Source organism: Garra rufa, chromosome 7 (genome assembly GCF_049309525.1).
Source record: "Garra rufa chromosome 7, GarRuf1.0, whole genome shotgun sequence".
Lineage (NCBI taxonomy): Eukaryota > Metazoa > Chordata > Actinopteri > Cypriniformes > Cyprinidae > Garra > Garra rufa.
Genome location: NC_133367.1, coordinates 49,470,162 through 49,496,843, shown reverse-complemented (window position 1 = coordinate 49,496,843; position 26,682 = coordinate 49,470,162). Strand labels below are relative to the sequence as shown.

Genomic DNA, 26,682 nt, shown 5'->3' with positions numbered 1-26,682 from the left:
CTAACTAATTATTTCAAGTGGATTAAATAAATAATTTGTCTAAATTAAGAGTAATAGAGTAAATGAATTATTTAAAATCAAAAAGTTAAATTTTTTATTTTAAATGTTACTTATTTGGTCCCACTTTATATTAAGTGTCCCTAATACCTGTGAACTTACATGGTAACTAGATGTGTACGTAGCATGTAACTACAGTGTATGTACACATTGGTACATTGTATCTACAGCTCTAATACTGGTATAATTACACACATGTAACAACTCACTGAATAGCATTTGTAAGTACAAATGTGTAACAGGACATTGGTAACAACACCTTTTTCACTTCTGGAAGTACACATGTAACAAGAAATATGTAACTACATTTTGTAACAACAATATGTGCTCACAAAAGTTTTAACTATATGATTTATAGAGTTCTCCATGGTCACATACTTTGATATGTCAGCTCAATAAAACAGGCCATGTGCCAAAGATGGGGGTAGCTGTGAGTGAATAAATTAATATTTAGGCCATAAGAAAATAATAAATTGTATTTCTCACGCAGGTTGTCAAATTTATGCCTACAGAAGTAAGCCCTGTCTATAGGCTCTGCCCAGTACGGGCTATTATTTGTTATTCTGGTAAACATGTCTCAAAATAAATATCTATTTTTATTTTCCACAGAAGAAAATAAAGAAGAAGAAGTCGTACTGTTTTGAAATGACTTAAAGATAAGTAAAGTGACAACAGAATTTTCTTTTTTTGGCAGTATTTTCCCACAGTTTTTGTGTTCAATAATATAATAACACTCACCATAGTGTCTCCAGTTTACAGTGTGGATCCTCCAGTAGAGCAGACAACAGCTTCACTCCTGAGTCTCCTGGTTTATTATCGCTCAGATACAGTTGTCTCAGGTGTGAGGGGTTTGATCTCAGAGCTGAAATCAGAGCAGCACAGCCTTCCTCTCCAATACTGCAGTAACTCAGCCTGCAGAGAGTGAAGAACATGAATGATCTCTGAGATTGTGTTTAATCTTTAGGGTGAGAGTGTGTTTGTTTGTGTGTTTGTATGAGCACTACTTTTCCTATACACCAGGACTGGCACTATGGAGATTTCAACTTGACAGAACAAGCACAAGCTAAGAAACTAATTGAAATGCACTTTATCACATGATTCCTGATACTAGTTCATCATTTTTGTTATTCAAACCATATAGTACTATATAGACAATAATATTAAAATATTAAGAGTAACATTATAGCAGAGATGTTCACAAGTCTTTAACCTGAAGTCTGAGTCGTATCTTAAGTCTTTGGTCACGAGTCAGAATCGAGTCTCAAGTCATTTAATGGCCTGTTAAAAAAAATCCATTCAAAATCCTCATTGAAATCTTCCTATTTATGAAGCTGTTAGAAAAAATTTATAGACAAAATGTATGATCTGTGATCTGCTTCTTTTAATTTTGATCTTGCTTTTTTTAAGAGGTGTTGAGTTGTAAGGTTAATGTACATCCAGCCTGTTAATTACAGTATATGTTTTACAGTTTTACAATTACAGTCCTATCGACCATGACACATAAGGAAATATTTGACACAAGCCTCTATATTTTCTTCCAAGCAGAGGTCCAGACAAAAAAACAAACATTTTTACATGTACACTGTAACTAAATTCTGTAGTTTTCACAGCATTATTACTGTAAAATGAACAAATCCATACTGTAGATAAATACCGTCATACCGCAATAACAATTTTTTTCGATACTACCGTGGTCGCATGACTCGATAAAACACTTTCATTTTGCCATTAATTGAAATAATCCAGTGAGATTTCTGTGAGATTTCAGCTGGTGAAAATACTAGTGTTCGAATCATTTTGGCCACCACTGTATAAATGTTCATTATTTTTATTCTCACGGATATTAAAAATGATATTGAAAACACTTTTATAAGTTAGCTTTTAACTCAAAACAAAATCAATAGATATCACTGTTATTTTATAATGCTGTTAACACTTTCTCTGACAAGCAGCAGTCATGAAAACTGGTTTGTCATGTAATGTTTGACATATACCCTGTACTGGAACTGAAGATTTTATAGTTAAAATCCATACAATTTTAGGTTTATGCAAAATAAAAAATGTTTACAGACTGAAAAATACAAAATTGAAATGTATTGTAGGATATTTTTAAATGTATTTTCACATTTTAAAGTCAATAAATGTTATTTTTGTGAAAAACAAACAAACAGTGGCTTCATTTTAGACTATACACAATTTTTGAAATTGGGGTGAATTTCCCTTTTACGTGACTCTTGTGGGAGGGAGGATTTTTTTTTTATTATTTAAGCGGTTGAGGGGGGCTTTTTTTCAATATGTTGTTAAATGTTTGATCATGCTGTGTACTTTAGTTTTTACAATAGGGCAATTATTGAGTGAGCATGAGCACACCGTCTCTGGAGAGCGCAGAAGTGCTGAATGGTTTAAATACTGGCCAAACTTGAAAATAAATGCAAATTATAAACTTTAGTGACGATGTAAACTGTGTCAATTCCTGTTTCAACCGTGCAGTGTGCAGCTCGCTTATAGTGCAGACGCGATGTGGTCATTTAAAGACAGAGAGCTTGCGGAGATTCACTCGTGCTGTTTGTAAAATAACTCCTCACAGAAAGATTTCTAATTATTTTGTAAGTTATTTAATAAAGAAATATGAATTGTACCTCAACGCAATTGAACACCCTACTGTGAATATCAGTATTTAAGGATAAAAGACTCGAGTTGCTTTTAACATATTCACAAGTCCTTCTCCTGGAGTCGGGTCAAAAGTAATCGTCAAGTCAAGTCTGAAGACTATAAAAATGCAACTCAAGTGCGACTGAGGCCAGAGTTAATTTATCTCTCCCGGGAGTTTATTTGAGTTTACTCTCAAGAGTGTAAATTAACACTGAAGCAGAGTTTATGACATTAAAGTTAATGAGATAATTAGTGATTAATTAAGTGATGATTGATCATTATTGAAGACACCTGATGTTAACAAGCAGAATCACCAAAGGAGAAAATCACATTTTGTAAGCAACCTTTAAAGTGGTCAATGTTTGCATTAGTTGATCTCTTGACCCTTACATTTTTAACTATTTAATTTGACATATTACTCTGCTGTTTTTAGGATTGTGAAGTGGTTTAGAGGGCAGGGAAATTTAGAAAATGAACATCACTGTATTTTTTTTCTCACACTGAATTAGAGAAAGTAGTATTTATGAATGATGTTCTCTCTTATATAAATACTCTTCAAACTGATTAAAATATTCAAGTCTTGGTGCCACTGAGTACTTGCAAATCTGTTATTCATGAACAGGAAAAAGATTTGTCAATTTGTATTTTAGTAATTATTTACCTGTATTGGCTGTATTTTATTGTCAATGAACAGACTGCGTTGTCCAGTTAGTAGCCTAATGCTTAACTGCCAGAGGCGCCGACACCATCACTTGATTTATTCCTCCCTTATAAATGTGGAAACAACTTTACTCAACAATAGGCTACTCCTTCTGTGGTTTTAAGAGTAAGACATTTTTCAAAACTATTCTAAATATTTATTATATTTGTGTAGGCTATATTCACAATAAAAACAACACTTTTTTTTAATGACGGAAACAAACAGGATGCCACTGTGAGCGCATCACAAAAATGAAACTAAATTCTGCATATAGGCTGCTACTTGTTGCACAGTTTATTTCAAAATTTTTCATTCATCCAATTAAAAAAAAATGTAGGGTAATGGTTCACATCTATATCTTGAAAAATAAAAAATAAAAATAAAAAACTTAAAATAACAATATTTCTATAAAAACTGTTCTATAAACCTGGCACAGAGTATAGTTTTCTTGTTGAAGAAAGTCAATTAAATTCTAGTTTTGATCTGAAGATATAAATTTAATCAAAACAAAAATTCTCATTTAAGAAATATAAAAAATTATTTATAATTACTATAACTGACTTCCAGTCACAGCCTCAGATGAAATCAACTGAAATAAAACATTAAATCTCTGAAGATCTCAGCAGAGGAGGATTAAACAACTCCACAAACAGCAGCAGCAGCTTCACGCATTACTAACCGCTTTGACTTCATTTCTGTCATATGTCTAACAAAAAAGTTATTATTGAGAACAGAGGTTTAGATGTTGAATGGTTTGTTTAAAGTCACCATTAATGTGGTCAGTGTTTCCTTTAGTTGGCCTCAAAAAAGCCAAAAGAAAACATGATCAGGTGGTGTTGGCTGGTTATTAACAATGACATAATTGTCGTGTAATGGCCTGATACACTGATCTCATCCAGAGTCTAAATGTGTGATTGTTAAATTAATTTTATATTGTTGTTAAAGTTATGTTTTAATCTGGTAATATGATGCTTCCCAAAACACTTTGCACATATGACCTGTTCACACACATTCATTAAGAATCAGCAAATGAACCTCAATAATGGTGACAGTAAACAAAATAAGCAAAATGCTTTATGCTGCAGTGCATTCTGGGAGCACCAATCAAAAGTCATCCATGCCTCCCAAAATGCACTGCAATATGAATAAATGAATTGTCTTAGTATTTTCTTTTATACTAACTATTTGCTTTAGTTTTTGCTATTTGTGTTGTGATTTTTTAGTAGCTTGTTTCGTGATGTTCAAAGATCTGTATATCTGAATTTTTCTTTGTTATGATAATGTGCTTTAAAAAACAATGTTATAAAGACAATGACCTAGTGACCAACTAAAGCAAACACTATTCAAAAAATGGTAACCTTCAAATGAAATTCACTAAAACTATGAAAATAAACCTCTGTTAATTCTCAGTGTGAACTTCTGTGTGACAAATAAAGTCAAACTGGGGTGCGTTTCCCAAAAGCATCATTAGCCAACTATGGTCACAACTTCTGTTGAACTCTGTTGGTAACGACTGAACTTGTGACCAAAGTTGGTTTTGGGAAACGCAGCCCTGGTTAGTAATGTGTGAAGCTGGTAATGCTGTGTGTGGAGCTGTTTAATCCTCCTCTGCTTTTATTTCAGTTGATTTCATCTGAGGCTGTGACTGGAAGTCAGTTGTAGTAATTATAAATCATTTGTAATATTATTTCTTAAATGGGAATTCTTGCTTTGATTAAATCTATATCTTTTTGTTTAGATCAAAACTAAAATTTAAATTCATTGACTTTCTTCAACAAGAAAAATATACTTTCGTGCCAGATTTTATAAAATAGTTTTCATAGAAATATTGTTTAGTGCAAGTCATTTATTTATCTTTGGCTCAAGTTATAAAATATCGATGTGAACCATTAAATGTGAACCTGGACAAATCTGTTTTACATTCAGCACTTGTTTTTTCACAGTCTTGACTGCAAATGTTTGTGATTTGTTTTTATATTATTTTATTTGTTATGTACTATAGATTCTGACAATTCAAACAAAAATCAGGCTCCTGTATTCATGAAATCAATTACTATCTTTGGTCAAAAATGCAAGTAAATTAAAATGTTATTTGTGTGCTTTACTTTTATATTTTTAGTAGCTATATACAGCAAAACTACAGTGCTTCCATTAGACTATTTTTTATGAAGCTGTCAACACTGTAAACTCTGACGACATGCAATCAGTTGATGAACACCCATTCATATGTAGACTATTGTTATTAAATTATATATATAACATTTTTATTTTATTTACAAGTTTTGTGTTTTTCCTGTTTTATTCGTTCAATATTAAGAAATAGGTTTTCAAAAATTGTTTTTCAAGAAAGAATTCAACGCCCCAAAATGTAGTTTGTCTATGTAACAATACGAGGTAACTGTCGCTGTGATATTAAAGACAAACACTAAAGTGCTGGTGTTGAAAAAAGGCTCCAGAAAAGTATTGCAATTAATAAGAAGCCAATTAAATGATTATTTATTAATATTTTACATGTATTTTAAAATGGTTTGAACTGAGGGCGAGAGGGCAGCGAACAAAACCACTTCAACAGAAAACTGTTATTTTTTTTTTTTTAACTTTTACTTTTTACTCCAAACCTTGTAGTTGCTGATATGTGATGAGACTCACCATAGTGTCTCCAGTTTACAGTGTGGATCCTCCAGTAGAGCAGACAACAGCTTCACTCCTGAGTCTCCTGGTTTATTATGGCTCAGACTCAGTTCTCTCAGGTGTGAGGGGTTTGATCTCAGAGCTGAAATCAGAGCAGCACAGCCTTCCTCTCCAATACTGCAGTTAATCAGCCTGTAGAGAGTGAAGAACATGAATGATCTCTGAGATTGTGTTTAATCTTTAGGGTGAGAGTGTGTTTGTTTGTGTGTTTGTATGAGCACTACTTTTTCTAAACACCAGGATTGGCACTATGGAGATTTCAACTTGCCAGAACAAGCACAAGCTAAGAAACTAATTGAAATCCACTTTACCACATGATTCCTGATACTAGTTCATCATTTTCGTTCATCAAACCATGTGTAGTACTATATCAGACAATAATATTAAAATATGAATAGTAACATTATAGTATAACATATTACTCTGGTGTTTTTGAGATTGTGAGGTGGTTGAGAGGGCAGGAAAATTTGGAAAATAGACATCACTCTATTAAAGTAGCATTTATGAATGCTGTTTCCTCTTAAATAAGTACTCTTCAAACAGATTAAAATATTCAAGTCTTGGTGCCACTGAGTATTTGTAGATCTGTTATTCATGAAATTGATAAATATTTGTCAATTTGTATTTTTGTAATTATTTATCTATATGTTTTATTTTGGATTATGTTATATCATATTATATTTGGACTCGTGTGGTAGTTTACAATGGGGCTAAAGATGCACAGACACATTTAAAATTATTAAAGACTTATGTAGCAAATGAGAATCATTAAAATTACAGGCTTATATTTTGAAACAAAGGTCTTGTTGATGTTTTCAGCTTTAACTGGAGCATTTAAAAAAAGATGGTATTTGGTGTTAAAAAAATAAATAATCACCATATTTTAATGCAACATCATATTTAGTAATATATCATCACTCACAAGATATAAACAATCTTTTAATTAAGATAATATAAAGCCATTTTAAGTTATAGGATCTTCAAGCAGTGTAAGAATCTATCACAATCTTTTTATTTTTCTTTAGATGAAATAATTCCTGTTTTTTTGTTTGTTCGTTTGTTTTTTAACCTCTTCAGCTCTGCATCCCCCCTCATCAGAGTTATTGAACAGAATTAATAAATTGTGAAGAAGTGAACTAGACATATATGCAATTTGAAAGCTTATAAACTCAACTTTCTTGTCCTTCCCATCACTTTTCCATTTATTTTACATAACATAACATAACATAACATAACATAACATAACATAACATAACATAAAAGGTTTGAATTTACCTCCATAAACAAATGCCCCCTTCGTGAAGATGACGAAGTAATATTTATATTCATATTCATATCGCTCAAACTGACCAAACATAGATGAGTCATTTATCAAATGAAGCTTGCCTTAACACGTTTATGTTGACTGGTGATTACGTCATCACGTATTGTGTCATATGTCTGAAAAGCTCCCAATCAGATCTGTCCAAAGACACACAGATCAAACTCCTAGACCAATCCGATCTCGATTTATGTCTTTCCAAACACGAGGGAGGAGGACGCACTGCTCATGAACTGGACACCGGCCCCTAGCGCTCACCGCAATCTTGATCAGAGTTAGGACACTATGGTTTATCAACAAATACTATAATAACTATGAATTATTCCACCCATGTGTTAAAATTTAAGGTGTTTTGTGTAAAATGAGACCATTTTAAACCATTTAGCCCAATGAATGTGGGAATAGGACACTTTTTAATTCAGGGATGCCTTATCTTGCAGAATGGAGACCCCTAGAGGACAAACTGCCTCCCTTCAATTAAATCTCAGTTAAATAAAAATAATAAAAATAATAATAATTATTATTATTATTATAATAATAATAATTTAATCTCAGTTAAATAATAATAAAATTTGATCTTTTATTTGTGTTTATCAAAATATTATGAAAAAATGCAATTAAAAAATAGTAATTATTGCACCCATGTGTTTAAAGAATATGTTAAAAAATTACTTTGAAATGAGACCATTTCTATCAATTTACTCCAATGTATGTGAGTCGGTGCTCTTTTGAATTCAGGGATGACAAAATCAGTAAAAAATACAAAATATGCCGCAGAGCTGAAGGAGTTAATAAATCCATTTTACAGTTTACTCAGTTAATAAAAGTGAATTATTTGATCAAAGCAGAATATGGTACAATCATTGCTGAAGGGGTTGTTTAAGACAATAATTAACTTAGATATAATGTAAAACATATTACTTTAGTTGAAATATTTATATCAATATTGCAGAACTATTGCCCCATACTGGTGAGTCTTTTACCTCGAGTGTGACATAAAAAGCTGTTCTTTCCACCTCATATATTTCTATATTTTCCCTTTGGAAGTTGCATTCAATATTCATTTGTCTGATAACTCTGAGGAGACACGTGTCTTTGGCCCGATTGTACTCTAATACTGGTGTGCAGTAATGAAAGAAGCACTTCTAGATTCTAGCAGTCACTGTAGCTGTGATATTAAAGACAAACACTAAAGGCTTCATCAAAATATTGCAATTAATAAGATGCCAATTTAATTTTTTGTATTTATTAATTATTTATACATTTATTTAAAGAGGGTTTGAACTGAGGGTGAAAGGGCAGAAAACAAAACCACTGCTACAGAAAACACATCTGAGTTTTTACTTTTTACTCCAAACCTTATAGTTACTGAGATGTGATGAGACTCACTCTAGTTTCTCCAGTTTACAGTGTGGATCCTCCAGTAGAGCAGAAATCAGAGCAGCACCTTTCTGTGTAATAGGACAGCTGGAAAGACTGCAGAGAATAAACAGAACAACTAAAGATGAGTTATTAGTGCTTGACTCATGTGTCTAATGTAATTGCTGATAAACACAGATGTAATACATATCATAGATATCAATTATTAAACCAGGCACTGAGAGTGACTCAGAGTCAAGTCCCATTTTAATAGACTTCAGACTCAAAATTAAATTAATTCAGATTTGACTCAACAAATAGGACCCAAATATTCCCATAAATATTTGTATTCAGCCCGTTTATTGTGCAGCAGTACATTTACATTTAGTCATTTAGCAGACGTTTTCATCCAAAGCGACTTACAAATGAGGAAAATGAAAGCAATCAGAATCAACAAAAGAGCAATGATATGCAAGTAATATTACAAATCTCACTAATTCCAAAACGTCAGTTTAGAACTAGTAACGAAGGAAAGTTGAGTTGCTTCATTAAAAGCCTATGATTACTGTATTAAAACCTCACTGTATCATGTTTGAGTATTATGAGAGAGAGAGAGATGGACTGAGCAAGTGATTAACGGACCTGCATCTGATTCATTATTCATATTCACGATCATATGACATTAGTTTAAAAGTTTACTGAAGAAAATATTAACATCCATTCTTCTGTTAAAGGTGATTTTGCTGCTCAGTCCATTTATTCGCTGTGGCAAACTGTTGTTGAAGCTAAACATAACTTCCGCTTAAATTTTCAGTTTAAAAGTCCCAAAGTCACTTTTAACTGTTCACTCATAAAACAGTCTCTTGTCGCCATCTAAAGGCGGAACAATGTAACGTTAACTAAAATCACCATCACGAACACAGGCACGCTTCTTAATACTAAACACTTATTATTAAATACATTATTTAAAATATAGTTTTTTATTTATTGAGTAATAATATTTAATAAACAACAACAACAACAACAAAAACAGCTATCAAAAAGTTGCTAGAAAAGAGTAAAGGCAGCTTTCTGATATACAGCATTGAATTGACATAAACATGCTACATAAACTATCTTCTTCTCTGGAACAAATAATAGATAAATGAGACCAAAGACTGCCCCTTAGATTTACTTACAACGAATTACATGTCATGTGTAACCCAGGGCTGCCAACTTTTGAGTTCAGCTTGGAGTGAGTATTCCCACAGTGTCTTTAGGGGGGTCCGGGAGCATGCTCCCCCGTAAGAAAATTTTGTACATTTTACAGTTAAATTCATCTATCTGGTGCACTTTGAGAGTTCACAATTCAGAGCTCCAATACAGTTTCAGTGTGAAAACTAAACAAAGAAAAAAGCTGGTGAATTGACTTGATCTTGAGGTTTAAAGGGGACTTAATCCTCTTATTAGTTGTGATATAGTGTCTCAGTCTAAATTAGAATAAAAAATAATTTGAAAAAAAGAATAATAATAATAATAATAATAATAATAATAATAATAATTTTATAGTATTATTCCAACGACAGTAATATTGGAAAACAATGAAACAATGAAAACAATTCTGTAAAGTAAATAAAAATGAGTATTTCACTAGTATGTTATTTTCTCTTATTCTACAGTAGGGGAATTACAATACTTTTGTTGTAATTTCTACACTTACAAGCAGGGCCTAAAACTTTTTGCCATATCTGCCATTTTATTCATGATACAAACAAAATCTTTTGGTGATTTGAGAGAATTTACCAGCCATAAATATTTTTTTTTCTGGCAATGAAACTGTTTTTGCAGTTAAAAAAATAATAATAAATTGAAAATTAGAACTAAACACGGCATTTTAAATCATGATACAAAAAAGGTGCTACACACATGTTCGCATGAGCAGTTTTTTTTATTAAAATTTGGTCTGACTTCAGCATTGTGAAATTATTTGTTATTTTTTTTTATATATTTATAAAAATGTCATACTGTGTTTTTATCATAAAATAACGTAAAATAACTGCTGCAGTGCTGCAAAACTATTTACTTTTCTTGTTGTGGTAAAAAGTTATGTGCAGTAAAAGAATTCCTAGATTTAGTCATTATAAATAATTGCAAAAAATTTATATTTTGACACGAAAATTCAAATATTTTTCTGTAGTCTGCTGTTCTGAGAAATTATATTTTTCTCATATTCGAAAATTAATCCTTCATTCATGAGGGATTTATCACTCCTGAAATTCTGCTTCTTGTACCGGGTATACAGCTGTTAGCAGAACGAAAAACATAACTTTTATTCAAATACTAAACGGATTAAATGTAGCCTTGGAGTGCTCAATAGCCCTTCATTGATAATCACTAAAACGTGTCGCTTCAGTTAATCGCAAAAGTCCTTTTATTATCAATGAACCGCTTATTTACAGTGAGAGTCCACAAGTGCAATCTGGCGTTTAGAGGTGAGCGAATTCAGAACACAATGGCCAATCACAGGCGTTCTAGATCAATATAAATGTCTGTGATTGGCTACATTGCTCAGCGCTACGAAAACACGTTGTCTTTTGGCGATGTCCAGAGCACAAACACAAATACGCACTGGAGCTTTTGCCAAATCTGTTTAGCCAATATCTTATTATTACAGTTTTAACTGAGGGTGCTTTTGACTGTGTGAGAAAATGGATGTGTGGCGTGAGAGCGTGTGAAAAGTGTCAATTGCGTGAGTCTCACAATGAATACGTGAGAGGTGGCAGTCCTGTGTAACCATAGACATAATATGAATTACATGTCATGTGTAACCACTACAGAGACATCGGTAAATTCCAGAAAATCTGGCCATGGTGAGAGCGCTCTCGAGGGGATTGATGAGTGCAGAACGCCCCCTGACGATATGGCTCTCACACGTCCGAAAACGATAAAGCACATTTTCAAATAGACGTTATCTTTATTAACAAACTGCATACCAAACAGTAACCATATTTTTCTGGAGAAAAAAAAGAAGTAAAATGTCACATGACTACATGCTTGCATCTGTTGTCCCTTGAGTGGCATTGACTAAAAATCTTTCACTTTTTCCCCAGTTTCACCAAAAAACATTTTGTCTAATAACCAGAAGTGGAAAGTAACGAATTACATTTACTCGCGTTACTGTAATTGAGTAGGTTTTTTGTGTACTTCTACTTTTTAAAGTAACTTTAAAATTTTTTAATTTTTACTTAAGTACGTTTTCATTTAAATATTCTTATTAACTACATTTCAAATATCATCCGTTACTAAATAAAAATAAATAAATAAAAAAATAATACAAAAAAAAATTAATTAAAAAAAAATGTGTGTGGAGGGAAGGAGGGGATCGCGCACCGGAAACTACTGATTGCTTGGTGAGCGGGAGAACAAACGCAGCGCTAACTCAAGAAAGATGGAGACGGACAGATTTGCAGAGTTACATCTCTCGGCTGCATGTATGAAGTAAACCGTCGCGCTAATGTCAAGGTAATAAACTTGCGCGTGCCTAATGTATAACACTCGTGTATATCAGAGTCGTACATTCTGCACTATTGATTCACAAACTATGCGCGTTCTCTGGGCTTTGATCCCTATCGTATTTTTGCCTCAAAACTTTTGCCTAGTTGTCCAAATTATTGTCCTGTGAGTGTTTTATAATGAATGCTCACCCATAGAAGAGGAGTGAGGCTCTGTGTTTATGAGCATCAGGCGCGCACTGACAGTTCAATGATTGTGTCTGTGTCGAACCTTCACATCGATGCGTTTCAACAGATTTATAATGTATTTGCTGTAGTTTGAGTTCGTATGTTAATTTTTTAATGGAAACAGTAGATATTCAGTCAGTCAAGTTCAAAGGGATAGGTTTAGTGGTCTTTTGGCATCTCCCTGTCCTGTTTGGTAAGGCAGGTTCACTTATTTAAGAAAAAGTTCTCTGGAGTTGTAAAGAATGTCTTCAGTAAGGAATTCAGGTGCTTTAAATCTGTATATATAATTTTAAAAAGTTAGAATTTAGCAGAGGTTTTCTTTAAAAGTTATAAGGTATATTTAAAGTTTTATTTTAAAGTTTGTTTGAATTTTAAGTTTTTTTTTTTATATAACATGCAGTAGAAGAATAGTAAGGCAAAACAAATTTTTTGGTTAATAAAAAAGACTTAAAAATAAACACTTTTCTCTTTACTGCGGAAGTAAATAAATAAATAAATAAATAAGACAATAATAAATAAGAGGACATGTCTGGCATAGGGGGGCCTTGCAAAATTGAACGGAGAAGGAGGGGGGCCCCGCAGTAAAAAAAGGTTGGGAGCCCCTGCTCTACTGAATTCACAGTTTATGCAACATTCAGTGGTTGTGATGTTTAAAGTTTTATGGGATTATTTGCCTAAAAATTTCCCTAAATGTTTTATATGGTTATTTTTTTATTGTATCTTATTAATTTGTTTTTATTGCACTTTAATTTGTAAAGTTGTTTCCTCAAATAAAAACAACCAGGTTGAGAATTATATCCCCTTGTTCTTTTTTTTTTTTTTGAATAACACTGCTGTTAAAAAAAAAAAAAAATACTGACTAAATTTAACTCAGAGTAAAATTTTATGAGTTACTTTTTTCTTTTACTTGAGTAGATTTTTTGACCAGTACTTTTACTTGTACTTAAGTAAAATTTCATTGAAGTAACAGTACTTTTACTTGAGTAGCATATTTTATTACTCTTTCCACCTCTGCTAATAACTTATGAATTATTAGATTGAATTTAAGTTTTTTTTTTTTTTTTTCAAAAAATCTGAATGTAACTTTTAAGTGATTGGTAATGATCCCAATTCCAATATTTATAATATCAGAGAGTCACAACCCTGTTCCTAAAGGCATATTGACTTTGCACAGATTAGACAAATCTCTCTAATCAAACACTTGATTCAACTCATCAGGTCATTAGTAGAGCGCTTTATGATGATAGCTGAGTGTCAAATAAGAAAGACCTTAAAATACACAGTAACACAGAGAAACACAAACCTATACCGTATAAAACAATGTCAATAAAACAAAGACACTGTAAAATACTCACTCAGCCTTTCTAGATGCTTTGATCACTGGCAGCAGCCTCAGGAGACATTCTTCTGATCGATCATATTTACTCAGTTTAAACTCATCCAGCTCTTCTTCTGAGTTCAACAACACAAACACCAGAGCCGACCACTGAGCAGCAGACAGAGAGGCTCCAGAGAGACAATTGGCTCCATAGACATCTTGTCTATCTTTTCTGCTGAGGTATTTCTGGACTTCCTGCTCTAGTGAGCTATCATTCAGTTCATTCAGACAGTGGAACAGATTGATGGATTTCTCTGGAGAGGGATTCTCTCTGATCTTCTGTTTAATGTATTCAGCTGTTTCCTGATTGATATCAGAGCTGCTTACTGTCTTTCTCAGGAGGCCTTGTAAGAGAGTCTGATTAGACTCTAGTGAGAGACCTAGAAGGAACCGGAGGAAAAGGTCCCAGTGTCCGTTCTCACTCTGTAAGGCCTTGTCCACTTCTCTCTTCAGTAAACTGGTCATTGGTGACCTGAACTCATTCCTCAGTCCTGTGTTTAGTTCAGAAAAGGACAGCAGCTTGAATAAAGCAGCAAGAAACTCCTGAATACTCAGATGAACAAAGCTGTACACCTTCCCCAGCTGCAGTCCAAACTCCTCTCTGAAGATCTGGGTACAAACTCCTGAGTACACTGACACTTCTCTGACATCAATGCCGCTCTCTTTCAGGTCCTCCTCGTAGAAGATCAGGTTCCCTTTTTCCAGCTGTTCAAAAGCCAGTTTTCCTAGAGACAGAATAGTCTTTCTAGCCTGATCAGGATTGATTTCATATTTCCCATCATACTTCTGTGTCTTCAGTTTGGTCTGAAAGATCAGGAAGTGTGTGAACATTTGTGTGAGAGTCTTGGGAATCTCTGCTCTCTCTGCTTTACCCATCATCCTCTCTAGAACAGCGGCTGAAATCCAGCAGAAGACTGGTATGTGACACATGATGAACAGACTTCTTGATGATCGGATGTGTGTGACGACTCTATCAGCCAGACTCTGATCATTTATTCTCTTCCTGAAATATTCCTCCTTCTGAGGGTCGTTGAATCCTCGTACCTCTGTGACCTGGTGGACACACTCAGGAGGGATCTGATTGGCTGCTGCTGGTCGAGAGGTGATCCAGAGGAGAGCAGAAGGAAGTAGATTCCCCTTGATGAGGTTGGTCAGCAGCACATCCACTGAGGCTGATTCTGTTACATCAGACAAGCTCCGATTGTTTTGGAAATCTAGACGTAGTCGACACTCATCCAGACCATCAAATATGAACATGACTTTGTAGTCTTCATAATCTGACGACTTAAATTCTTTGGTTTCTGTGTGAAGGTGGTTTAGAAGATCCACAAGACTGAGATTTTTCTGTATCAGATTCAGCTCCCTGAAAGGAAGTGGAAATATGAAATGAACATCCTGATTGGTTTTTCCTTCAGCCCAGTCCAGAATGAACTTCTGCACAGAGACTGTTTTTCCAATTCCAGCGACTCCTTTAGTCAGCACAGTCCTGATGGGTTTGTCTTGTCCAGGTGAGGGTTTAAAGATGTCATTGCAGTTGATTGGTGTTTCCTGTGTCTCTGGTCTCCTGGACACTGTCTCAATCTGTCTCACCTCATGTTCATTATTGACCTCTCCACTGCCTCCCTCTGTGATGTAGAGCTCTGTGTAGATCTCATTCAGACGTGTTGAGTCTCCATGATTGGACATTCCTTCACTGATTCTCTGATATTTGTCCTGGAGTCTGGATTTGAGTTTTTGTTGATACACAGGCATCAGTTCTGAGCAAAGGAAATAACTGTTGTTATCGGCAGAGCAATATTTTAGAAATGTATTTTTAGGTTTGATATGTTAGATGTGTCGTGACATTCAGGAACATTAGTGACTGAAGACAGAAGGTTGATCATAAAAATACAGGCTATAATCTGCTGATCCAGAGCTCTTACTGGTCTGTAGTGTGTTAGCGAGGTCTGTCTGGTTCATCTTCCTCAGGATGAGCAGTGTGATCTTCAGAAGCCCCTCTCTGACTCTGTTATGACCCTCATCATCATAATGGTCTCTTTCAGAGCATTCTGGGTAATCTGGACTCAGTAATCTCTTAAAACTCTTTAACTCAGAGACGATTCTGTGCTCAATCTCCTGAAATCATAGTGAATATTCAAACAATAAACCTCCATTCAGTCACAGAGAAGGTGAACCAAAGGATCAATACACAAGAGTTAGAGCATGAATACTAATAAACATCACTGAATTATATCACATCTAATAATAACTTCCACTGTATGCTCAAACATCAGCGTCTACAGATACTGAGGTTAAAAGAGGGAGTTTGACTGGATTGTCTGTTTGCTAGATTGATGTTCATCTTTGTGCAGCAGTCAGGTTACATATGGATTCATCTTCTCTACTTTAGTAACCTAATATCTTACATGTTAGAAAGTAAATATGACTATTAAAGAGAAAATTTCACAGATTTCTCAGTTTCTTAATACTTTTTTTGGGTAGGGAATAAATGTGACTATTCCAGAGACGATTTTACAGATAATTTTTTAATAATTTTATCCAGAGGATTATTGTTTTGGGATGGACACACACAAAACCAACCTTGAAAATGGAGTCTAAGTTCTTCTTTGCTGTTTGTGATTCTGGTCCTTTATGTTTTTGACTGTAGTTAAACAAATATTGAACATTTTTGTAAATATACTAATGTATTTAATGCACATCAGTAAATGAATGAATATCATATATTTCTTATACTGTAAACTAAACAACACCTCAGATCAGCAGATGATTCTCCCAAACTGAAATCAATTGGCGTATGCATAGACGCGTCACTCTTCATGGACACAGAGCTGGGTTCAGGAGATTGATTCTGCCACAGACTGAAATATAACAGCAATACAAACTGTTTCTGAAAATCTCACACTGCTCTGACAGAAACACATTTACTGTTTCAAACTCCCATTAATGTTGATATTTCACTTGAGTAGTCTGTTGTGACTTGAGAGTTAAAAGATTAAAGTATTATTTTCATATAAATAAAATGAATCTGCCCCATGTGCTTTTTTCATTCATGCATTATAGAAATGTTTGAAAGATCCATCAGTTGTTTTTTCCTCACAGACACATCGATGTGTTCAAGTAAATCTGACTCACCTCCTGAATCTGACTGAACATGAAAATGCTATTGTAGTATACATTTATTGTTTCTGAGCATTAAAAATGCGAAACATTTGAAGTTCTCTCACCTCTTGACTGTCTTTTTCTTTGTTTCATGTTCTTCAGAGAGATTCATTCTGGAGGCCATGGTTTCATCTAAAAGCAGATCCAGATGTTGATCCACAGAGTGAGTTATGAATCATCTCAGCAATTAATTTCCTCAAATCCAGCTCTGTCTCAACAGTCAGTTCACAGTAATGACCTGCACTCATGAAAAACTATTTCCTCCTGACATTATCTACACAGAATCAAATTATTCATAAACAGCACAACAAATTCAGACAAGCACTGTGTTAAACTGAAAGTAAACTGCAATCAGACGATTTACAGACTCTGTGTTTTCTCTTCTAATGTCATTTAAACTACTTTAAAATTATATAAAACTGCTTAATGTTGTACTTTAAACCAGTTAGAATCGAATCAAAGATGATTGTGAAATTGTGATACTCACTGTGTTTTTCTCTCTTAACGTTGTTTACTTCCTCATTTGACAAAACAGATCCTGCTGTAATAGTTTCACTTTCATGTGTCACCTGACAAGGAGGAGTTTTAATGAATTGTCCAGTAGATGGCTGCAGAGAGCAACACATGCTACTCATACAGATTCAAGCAGAGGAAATCAAGATTAATTGAAATAATAACAACAATCAAAACAATTACTACTGTTGCTTGTATCCTGAAATGCCATGCTTTGGCAATAAACTGATTATCATAAAAAAAAAATGTGTATATATATATATATATATATATATATATATATATATATATATACATACAATATTCTTATTATTGTCCTAAACTGATAGTGAGTTTTCATTCATTTAATTCAAATTACAAAGCATATTTCATCAAAACAGTGCTAAAAACAGTTTTCATAATAGTTAATATAACCAACCAATACTTTAAAATATCTGAAGAAAGCAGTTGTAGCTCCTTTTATTGGTTTTACCCAAATCACAAACATTTATGCACCATTTGTCCAAACACAACAAACAAAACTCTGTCATTTGTCACACTGTGGTATATTTTGGATTGGCCCTAAACTAACTCTTATTAAACACACAACACAGGGATGCAGGTTTCCTAATCATTTACACATTTATCACAATTGCTTTAAAATAATGTTAAAAGTTTAACATAGTTTTAAAAGCTTAAAGATAGATATATGATTAGCATGTTAGCTGATTACTAGCATGTTGCTACCATGTTATAAACATTATTTGCAAATTACCACCATGTTGCTAGCATGTTTACAGCATGACAAACATGTTAGCATCTTGTTAGCAGGTTTCTAGCATGTTACTGGCATGTTTCTACCATTATTAGTAAGTTACTAGCATGTTGCTAGCATGATTAGCAAGTTACTAACATGTTGTTAGCCCGTTTCTAGTGTGATACTTAGGGTGACCATATTTTAGTTTTCTAAAAAAGAGGACCTAGGACGAGGGGTGGGGTCCTAGTTTTGGTATCAAAATATGTCATTTCCATACCAAAACTACATATTTTACAGTCACTGTTATAGAGAATGATTATAAACACAGCTAAAAAGCTTCCTACACTCTTAAAAAATGAGGTGCTTCACAATGGCAGAGAAGAACCTTTTTTGTTAAATTGGTTCCATAAATTTATTTGTGAATTTTTTTGGGCGAAAGAAGGTTCTTCAGATTATAAAAAGGTAAGATTATAAAAAGGTTTTCCGTGGAAAAAATGCGGATTTGGCAACCCTACATCCAACACGAACTGCATCCAAAGCGATTTAAATACTCCATGATGCGCGAAAATTATATTCAATATTAGAATGTTTGCGGGAGACAACAGTCCCGCGCAAGGCCTTAATACAAAAACGGAGACAATGAATGGCGACTGTAGAAAGCAAAAGCCAAACCCCGGACATTTTGGGCAATTTAGGAATCCCGGCCGGACGCATTTTTTTAAGTCCAAAAAGAGGACATGTCCGGGGAAAAGAGGACGTATGGTCACCCTAGTGATACTAGCATTCTGCATGTTACTAGCATGTTAGCATTATTAGTAAATTACTAGCATGTTGTAGGTATGATTAGCAAGTTACTAGCATTATTGACACGTTACTAACATGTTAGCAAATTTCTAGCATGATTAGCATGTTACTAGCATTCAGCATGTTACTAGCATATTGTTAGCATCATTTGTAAGTTACTAGCATGTTGTATTCTTCTAGCATGATTAGTAGGTTACTAGTAGCAAAGAACTTATACTGACAAGAAGTGAAAGTCAATAGAACGTTCCATTGCAACAGCGCCGCCCAGTAGCAGCCCTACGCTTCCGCCATTTGGGTGTGAAAGCCACTCGGCAGTCCACTACGTCCATGCTGTCGCTATGGCAAATATCAGCTGCTTTGTTTAAAAAAAAAGTACTTTAAAGCTAAAATACACAACCTGAATCATGACAACATTTTTAAATATTTTTTTTTACTCCTTTCCGTTTATTTCTTAAGAATTTTTGTATTAAATTAGGCTACTTCTGTTAATTATTAAACCATAACTCGTTTGTTATTAAAAGGATTTTTGTATGTTTTGTACGTACCCTAACCTTTGTTATTAATGCAATTAAAAAATATGACAACACAAAATAACGTATATTATCAAAAACAGACTTTGTCTTGCATTTATTTTTCGCAAAATCTTTGCTCTAGCATTATAAACGCTGAACTAATACCAACATATATATTTAAATTAAGGACATGCGTCAGAAAATTGGGAATGTTAGACAATAAATATACGACAGGAATATAACAGCTTAACAGTAAACTGTTTTTGCAGTATTATTAATGTCCGTTAAAGCATGACTAAAAACTCCAAAATTATTTAAGCAATACATCATGTTCTGTAAGATCATCGATATTTGTAGTGTGATCCATGGGTTTAACACGTACAATATAATGTATAAATACAATATATATTTCAGACCTATAATAGTAAATAATAATAGTAATAGTAAATGCATTAAGTTGCATAAAATAAAAATACAGCAGGCTGCCTCAAATGTAATGGTTGGATTCCACAACTGATAACATAAAACATATATAATAATACAATACAACTTTTACTGTAGTAGTCATAACATTTACTGGTGACTTAATTTGAGAAATTGTCTATTGCACTTCTGAACTGGCTGTGAAAATTTTGGGTGCGTAAGATATGATGAATTCTGATCCGTAAAATAAACCTAACAGTGTAGAGTGACTTTTTGCACTTTTTAAGGTCACACGCTACCTCCCTGCAGTCATTGTGTTCTTTTATTCCCACTTTGACTTCTATTTCGTTGTCATTCTGTCTGCTTCTGTGCTCTTGTCCAGTTGGAATTTTCACTCCAGAATGGCGGCCGCGCTACCGAAGCGCCACCTAGTGGCTGTTACCAAAACAGCAACAGAGTTTCGCCTCTTGGTATTCTATACTCTTTGCTAGTAGTGTTGTTTTTGGCGGCCGGTTTTAATTTTAGTTTTAGTCTAGTCTTTGTGTGAAGCTGTCATTTTAGTTTTTATTAGTTTTAGTCACTTTCATACTCTTTTTAGTTTAGTCAAGTTTTAGTCAACTAAAAGTCTGAGCATTTTAGTCTTATTTTAGTCAGAATTACCCATGACTATTTTCGTCTAGTTTTAGTCGACGAAAACTGATTACATTAAGTCTATTATTTTAGTCTCTTTTTAGTAATGCAGCTTTATTTAACCCATTCAATATAGTATAAACTACCTAGTAGTATAGAATGGTAGAATACATCCATTCCAGACGGAAGATGCTCTAATTTGAATTTACAACAAAATCAAATAAAAAGCCCCTTGCACTGGTTTCAAGTGTCATTCACTTTTTAAGAATAAATCATAACAAATAAATACATGTGTAGTTTTGTGCATGTTCATTTTGCTTCACAAGCACTTCTATTATTAGTCAGCTTAACAATATTCTTAATTTACTTCATTTCTTTAATTTTACATCATTTATGCCAACACGAATCATGCTTATATTTTTATAAGTTTATTTACAGATTAATTAATTTATACCTTGTGTAAGTAAAATATTTCTTATGTTTTTCGTAGCACAAATGTATCTATTTTATGCAACTGTCCAAAAATCGCTTGGGCATTGGAGGCATCTGGGACGCAAAATAAACTTTTTCCACCTTTGACCACAAGATGTCATTAGTGTACAACATGTTGAAAAGCTTTGAATAATGAACCTTTTTACGATAGAGAACGCTTCGAAGAAATGTCCTTCTTTTTCTCCCAAAGACGAATCCCAGCTGACCGGCCATCGGTCCGTTTATCTGTGTCAGACTTAACTTTGTTTGTAGTCGTCTTCTAGATAATTTTTATTTTTATTTTATTTTTTATTTTTTTATGCTTTACACAACTCATACAAACAAACACAACAGAAATTATAAAGTCAGGGAAACTTAACAAAAATATAAATAAATACAATAAAAATAAATAAAGTTACAATTGAAGAGATGCATGGCCTTTATATTACTCAAAGATTTTGAAGACAGAAAACAAACGGACAGTTTTGATTGCTTTTCTATTAGTACTATGAAGAATAGTATAGAAATAGTTTTCCAGTTCTTTATAAAACACTGTAAAACAAGTTTTTTTGTTGGTAAATTTGCATTTATGAATGTGAAACTTAATTAGTAATATAAATAGATGAATAACGAATGCTTCATTATTCATATTATCAGTATCAAAATATCCAAAAACAACATTTTCAAAATGCAAATTAAAATTAGACAGTATCTTTTTTTTGATAAACACAGAGGTATCATACCATAACTTTTTAACATGACTACAGTGCCAAAAGATGTGGGATACAGTTTCCAAATATAAAGAGCAAAAAGAGCAATTGACATCAATATCCCTCTTAAATTTGCTGAGAAAATGTTTAATAGGGATAGAATTTGTGGATTATAGCTTAAAAAAAAAATTATCTTATCTTGTTTGGAACAAAAACTTGTGAGGTAATAACAAAACACCTCCCCATCTAGGGTTTCTAACAAATTTAGTCCAATATGCAATAGAGCAAGGCTGGGTAGCGACCTCCTTTAAAAAAAGAGAACGAATTGCCTTGCTATTTTTCATATGCGAAAACGAATTTTAAGACAGAAAGTTTTACTGGCAGTTTCTCAATCATATAATCACACATTAGTAAAAAAAGAAAGACCCCCAAGTTGGTCAAAAATAAAATTAGGAATAAAGTTCCATAAAGAGGGTTTATTTAAACAAAATTTCAACCAATTAATTTTGAAAGTATTATTTAAAGTAGTTAAAATCCAGAAAGTCAAGTCCACCGTTTTTAAGAGAATTTACAATAACAGATTTACGAATATAGTGTACACGATTCTTCCATAAAAAGTTAACTAAGGTCTGATCAACAGTTTTAACAGTTTTACTGTCTAAATGTATAGTCGAAGCAATGTAGGTTAGTCTAGAGATTCCTTCTATTTTTGACAAGTCCCTTAATAACCAAAGATTAAGTTTACGTTTTATCTTTTCAAAGGCAGGGTTAAAATTCAGAGAAACTCTATCTTGTTCACTTTTTGAAATAATAACACCTAAGTAATTAACTGCTTCTTTAACGGGAATACCATCTACAGACAAAAGAGAGGAATTCTTTAAGGCTAAAATTTCGCATTTTTTAATATTAAGGCACAAATCTGAAGCATTAGAAAACAACTGAATAGTTTTAATTGCCTGATGAACCTGGTTAGAATTTTTTAAAAATAAGGCAGTGTCATCAGCTAGCTGACTAATTAAAATACTTTTACCAGCAATATTAATTCCTTCTACCTTACTGTCCTTAATAAAATGACAGAAGGCTTGAGCTGTAATAAGAAAGAGGTATACGGAAGCTTATGGACAGCCTTGCCGAATACCTCTTTCTATAAAAAACTCCGTGTTTCCCCTGCATACAACGTTTTCATTGCATTATAAAAATATGGCCCAAAACCAAGACGCTCTAAACAAAAAGAAATAAAAGTATGCTCAATAGTGTCAAAAGCTTTAAAGAAGTCCAAAAACAGAATTAAGCTATCATCCTTGATAAGTTCAGAGTAATCAATCAGGTCAAAAACAAGTCTAATATTATTAAAAATATGACGATTTTTCATGAAACCTGATTGATTTTCATCTACAATGGAGTTCATAACTAACTTAAAACGCAAACATTTTTTAATCATTATTAAGAAGGCTGATAGGTCTCCAGTTGTCTAAAAGAAGAGTGTCTTTTTTAGGCTTAGGTATTAAACAAATAACACCTTTCTTCATACTAACAGTAGGCTCAGAGGAATTTAAACTCTCATATGTACACTTGCAGGAGGAAAGGGGATAAAAGCTCAGAATACAATTTATAAAATTCAGCCGTTATCCCATCACTACCAGGCGATTTGTTATTTTTTAAATGTAAAATTGCTTCCTCAACCTCATCAATAGTAATTGGTAAGTCACACAAATGTTTTTCTTCCTGACTAAGAGAATTAACATTAACTCAAGAGTCCTAGCGCTTAAAAGGGCTCCTAAGGCGAGATCTGCTAAGAGCAGGGAAGAAGACTTTTAGTGGCTTAGGAGTTCCCCTAAGAGGCATTGATTGTTTGGGATATTGTATACCTTTATGTTCGTTCACCAACTGGGCCAGCAACAAACCTTGCTCCTCAGTCCAGTTCGGCTTGCAATTCCTTTTTTTCTCCATTTTCTATGTTTGTAGGATATTTGTTAACAAGCCTTTTTTCTCCATTTTCTGTGTTTGTAGGATATTTGTTAACAAGCCTTCGTAAAAACTGGTAAAAGGTAAATAGACCAGCCAGCAATCACAGACATTGATAAAAGCTGAGCCGTGTTACCCTCGTTAAGACCACGCTGAGTGTTAACGTTGCAATTTCTACTTCATTAAGGACCGCCCCTTGAGATAGGCCATCTTGTTTTCAATGGGGTCCATATGGGAGTGAAAGTACAAAATATGCCAGCTAGGATATTAACATGAGCAAATAAGACACAAATCATTAATTGAACAGGGTGTGATGAGCTTAAGTTTTCACATGTTTTAGATTCTAATGTTAGGCTATAACCCCTACAGCTTACATTTTCCAGATATTTTCTTGAATGTGAAATATTATTTACAATTACAGTCTGCAAAGGATTATAATGTATAATTATGCTTATTGATTCGAAGGTACATCCTTTGCTCATTATCACCAAAAGTTCATTTTCATCAAACTTGTAGGATCAACCAATCACGGCTTTTGAAATGATGACTCATACCTAGCAACGGGGTCAACCACACCTCCTCACTAAGATAGGATTTTCCATCCGTTCCTTGCTCAGAGTTCACTGAAAATGTTCTGGAACCACTTCTAAGCTAAAACTCCTGGCAAGGAATTTTTAGGTTAAGTTAGGAGCTCTCTGAGAGGATTCTCAGAATCTTTAGGGATACGGGCCCTGTTCTCCATATTCAAGCCACCTTTGCCTTGACCTAATAAAAGCGCCTTCTGCTTTTATTTTATACAAGTCATCCAACTTAATTTGCAAATCAACTAAACAAGCGCCCTGACTATCGGACAGATTTTCAGGCAAGATCCTAGTAATAGAGGAAATTTCACTAACAATATTAGCTTCTTCATACCGTTTTAATTTAGCCAAGTTAGCAATAATTTTCTTAGGTGCTTCCCAATTTCATATTTTATCAATTCCCAATTTAAACGGAATGAATTTTCTCGTTTTGCTTTGTTCCAATAAAAAAACAAGTCGTTCCACCTCAGATTGAACCTCATTATGTTTAAGTAACGAAGTATTAATTTTCCAATAAGAGGAGCCCTTGTTAAATCTAGCCTCAGGAGAAAACATAATTTTAATAGAAATAGCCTTATGATCTGTTAATGATGTTGTAGAGATATCAACATGAATATTATCTTTGTCAAAATTTCTAGAGACTAACCAAAAATCAATTCGTGAAAGTCTAGATGAATTTTTATTGCTCCATGTGTATGCTCTATCATTTATATTTTTAACTCTCCATATATCAATAAGGTCTAACCTTTACATCTTTTAAAGCGGAGTTTAAGTTAGTTAGGCGACCAGGTGGCCACCTATCGAGGGCTTCATTCAGGACAGTATTAAAGTCACCGCCAATTACTAAGTAAGCATTTGGAAATTTTGACTGCCAGTAAGTAAGCTTATCTTCCAAAACAAACAAAAGCTGATCATTATCAGATTTAGAGTTATACCTATAATAATTAACAACAATACAATTCACATTATAACACTTTAGAATTAACAAAATAAAGTGCCCGCAGTCATCACAATATGTGTGTAACACATCACCTGCAAAATTATTTTTTAAACGGGAAACCCCCGCTGAGTGCTCCGAACCATGTGAGAACCATATGTCACTACCCCACTGCGACTTCCAGAAATGAACATCATTATCATTAGAATGAGATTCTTGTAAAACAAAGTCAGAACCAAACTGTCTAGAAAACAAAAATAAGGCCTTGCGTTTAACAACATCTCTTAAACCCCTGACATTTAAGGACACAACAGAAAAAGACATAAAGAACACTAGAACAATTAACCTGCTTTAAGAAAGCTCTATGAACTCGAATTTTGGAAATAGGTCACAAAAACAAAAATGCTGGAAAGAAGCAGCACCATATCAAATATCAAAAACTGCAAAAAGAACTTTAACTAAAAATATAAAATTAGAGGCAATCTCTAGAGTGTGTACAACACACCCATATTATTGTCTGAAAAGTGCACTTGACTAAACAGTCAGAACTGACCACATCTGTTCATAAGATGAAGGCACTTTACGAAGGTAGGATGATTTCACCCTGTCTTTGAATGAAAGCTCTGCCTCTGACGAAGAATGCCGTCTTCCCCTCCGCACGTGCTCTTTGGACCTCTGGCCACAGCCTCCTCCTCCTTTCACGATCTCCAGCTGAAAAATCCTGCATGAAACGCAGACTGTTATCTTTCAAATAGGAAGAATTCTTCGCGGCCTCCCAAACAGCATCTCTGTAAGAGCGAACGGAAAACTGCATAATGGTCACCCTGGGACGCTCCGTGCCACCTTGTTGTATCTTCCTGAGACCTTTCCTACGTACCGATAACATCTGCAAGTTTTTCCTTTGCATCAGAAAAAAGAGCTTTTTGGCAGATTTTGACCACCTCAAGCCGAATGTCTTCATGCGCAGATTCAGGAATCCCAGCTAACCTCAAATTACGTCTTCTCGCATATGTTTCCATATCATCCATCCTCCGCTGCATCTGAGCCACAGGCCGCTCAACATCATTCATACGCCACTCAAGACGAGAAACCTTCTCAACAACTGCTTTCAGTTCAGCTGATATGTTCGAAATCTTTTTTTCTATTCCATCAGAACGGCTGTTGATCAACTGTGTAATGCCTACCAGCTGCGATGAGATATCAACTCGAGTATCGTCACTTGCTCTTTTCTTTATGACTGGCGATTTACTCGGGAATTCCTCTTCGGCTAAACTAAACATATCTTCCTCACTCGTGCGAGAAACTACGTAATCATGGCCACTGGCGGCAGGTGGGCACGCGCCAGTACTAACACTAACCACCTT

General features: G+C 34.0%; 1 protein-coding gene and 1 pseudogene across 1 annotated transcript; both read right to left on the bottom strand.

The window, feature by feature from the left end:
- Positions 1 to 791: 791 nt before the first annotated feature.
- The window catches only part of LOC141338215 (NLR family CARD domain-containing protein 3-like), a 71,580-nt pseudogene continuing 45,689 nt past the window's right edge, over positions 792 to 26,682 (bottom strand).
- Positions 8,807 to 26,598, bottom strand: LOC141338905 (NLR family CARD domain-containing protein 3-like). The gene is made up of 5 exons (XM_073844518.1): positions 26,306 to 26,598; positions 25,922 to 26,039; positions 15,800 to 15,992; positions 13,855 to 15,634; positions 8,807 to 8,897 (listed from the first exon to the last, which is right to left on the bottom strand). The coding sequence occupies exons 1-5, from the start codon at positions 26,596 to 26,598 to the stop codon at positions 8,807 to 8,809; spliced, it is 2,475 nt and encodes an 824-aa protein (XP_073700619.1).

Coding starts and splice junctions, on each gene's coding strand:
- LOC141338905 (XM_073844518.1), bottom strand. CDS start 26,598: ATGTTTAGTTTAGCCGAAGAGGAATTCCCGAGTAAATCGCCAGTCATA. Junction 26,040..26,305: donor GCGAGAAGACGTAATTTGAG/GTTAGCTGGGAT, acceptor CGTTTCATGCAG/GATTTTTCAGCTGGAGATCG. Junction 15,635..15,799: donor CGCTAACACACTACAGACCA/GTAAGAGCTCTG, acceptor TCCTTTGCTCAG/AACTGATGCCTGTGTATCAA.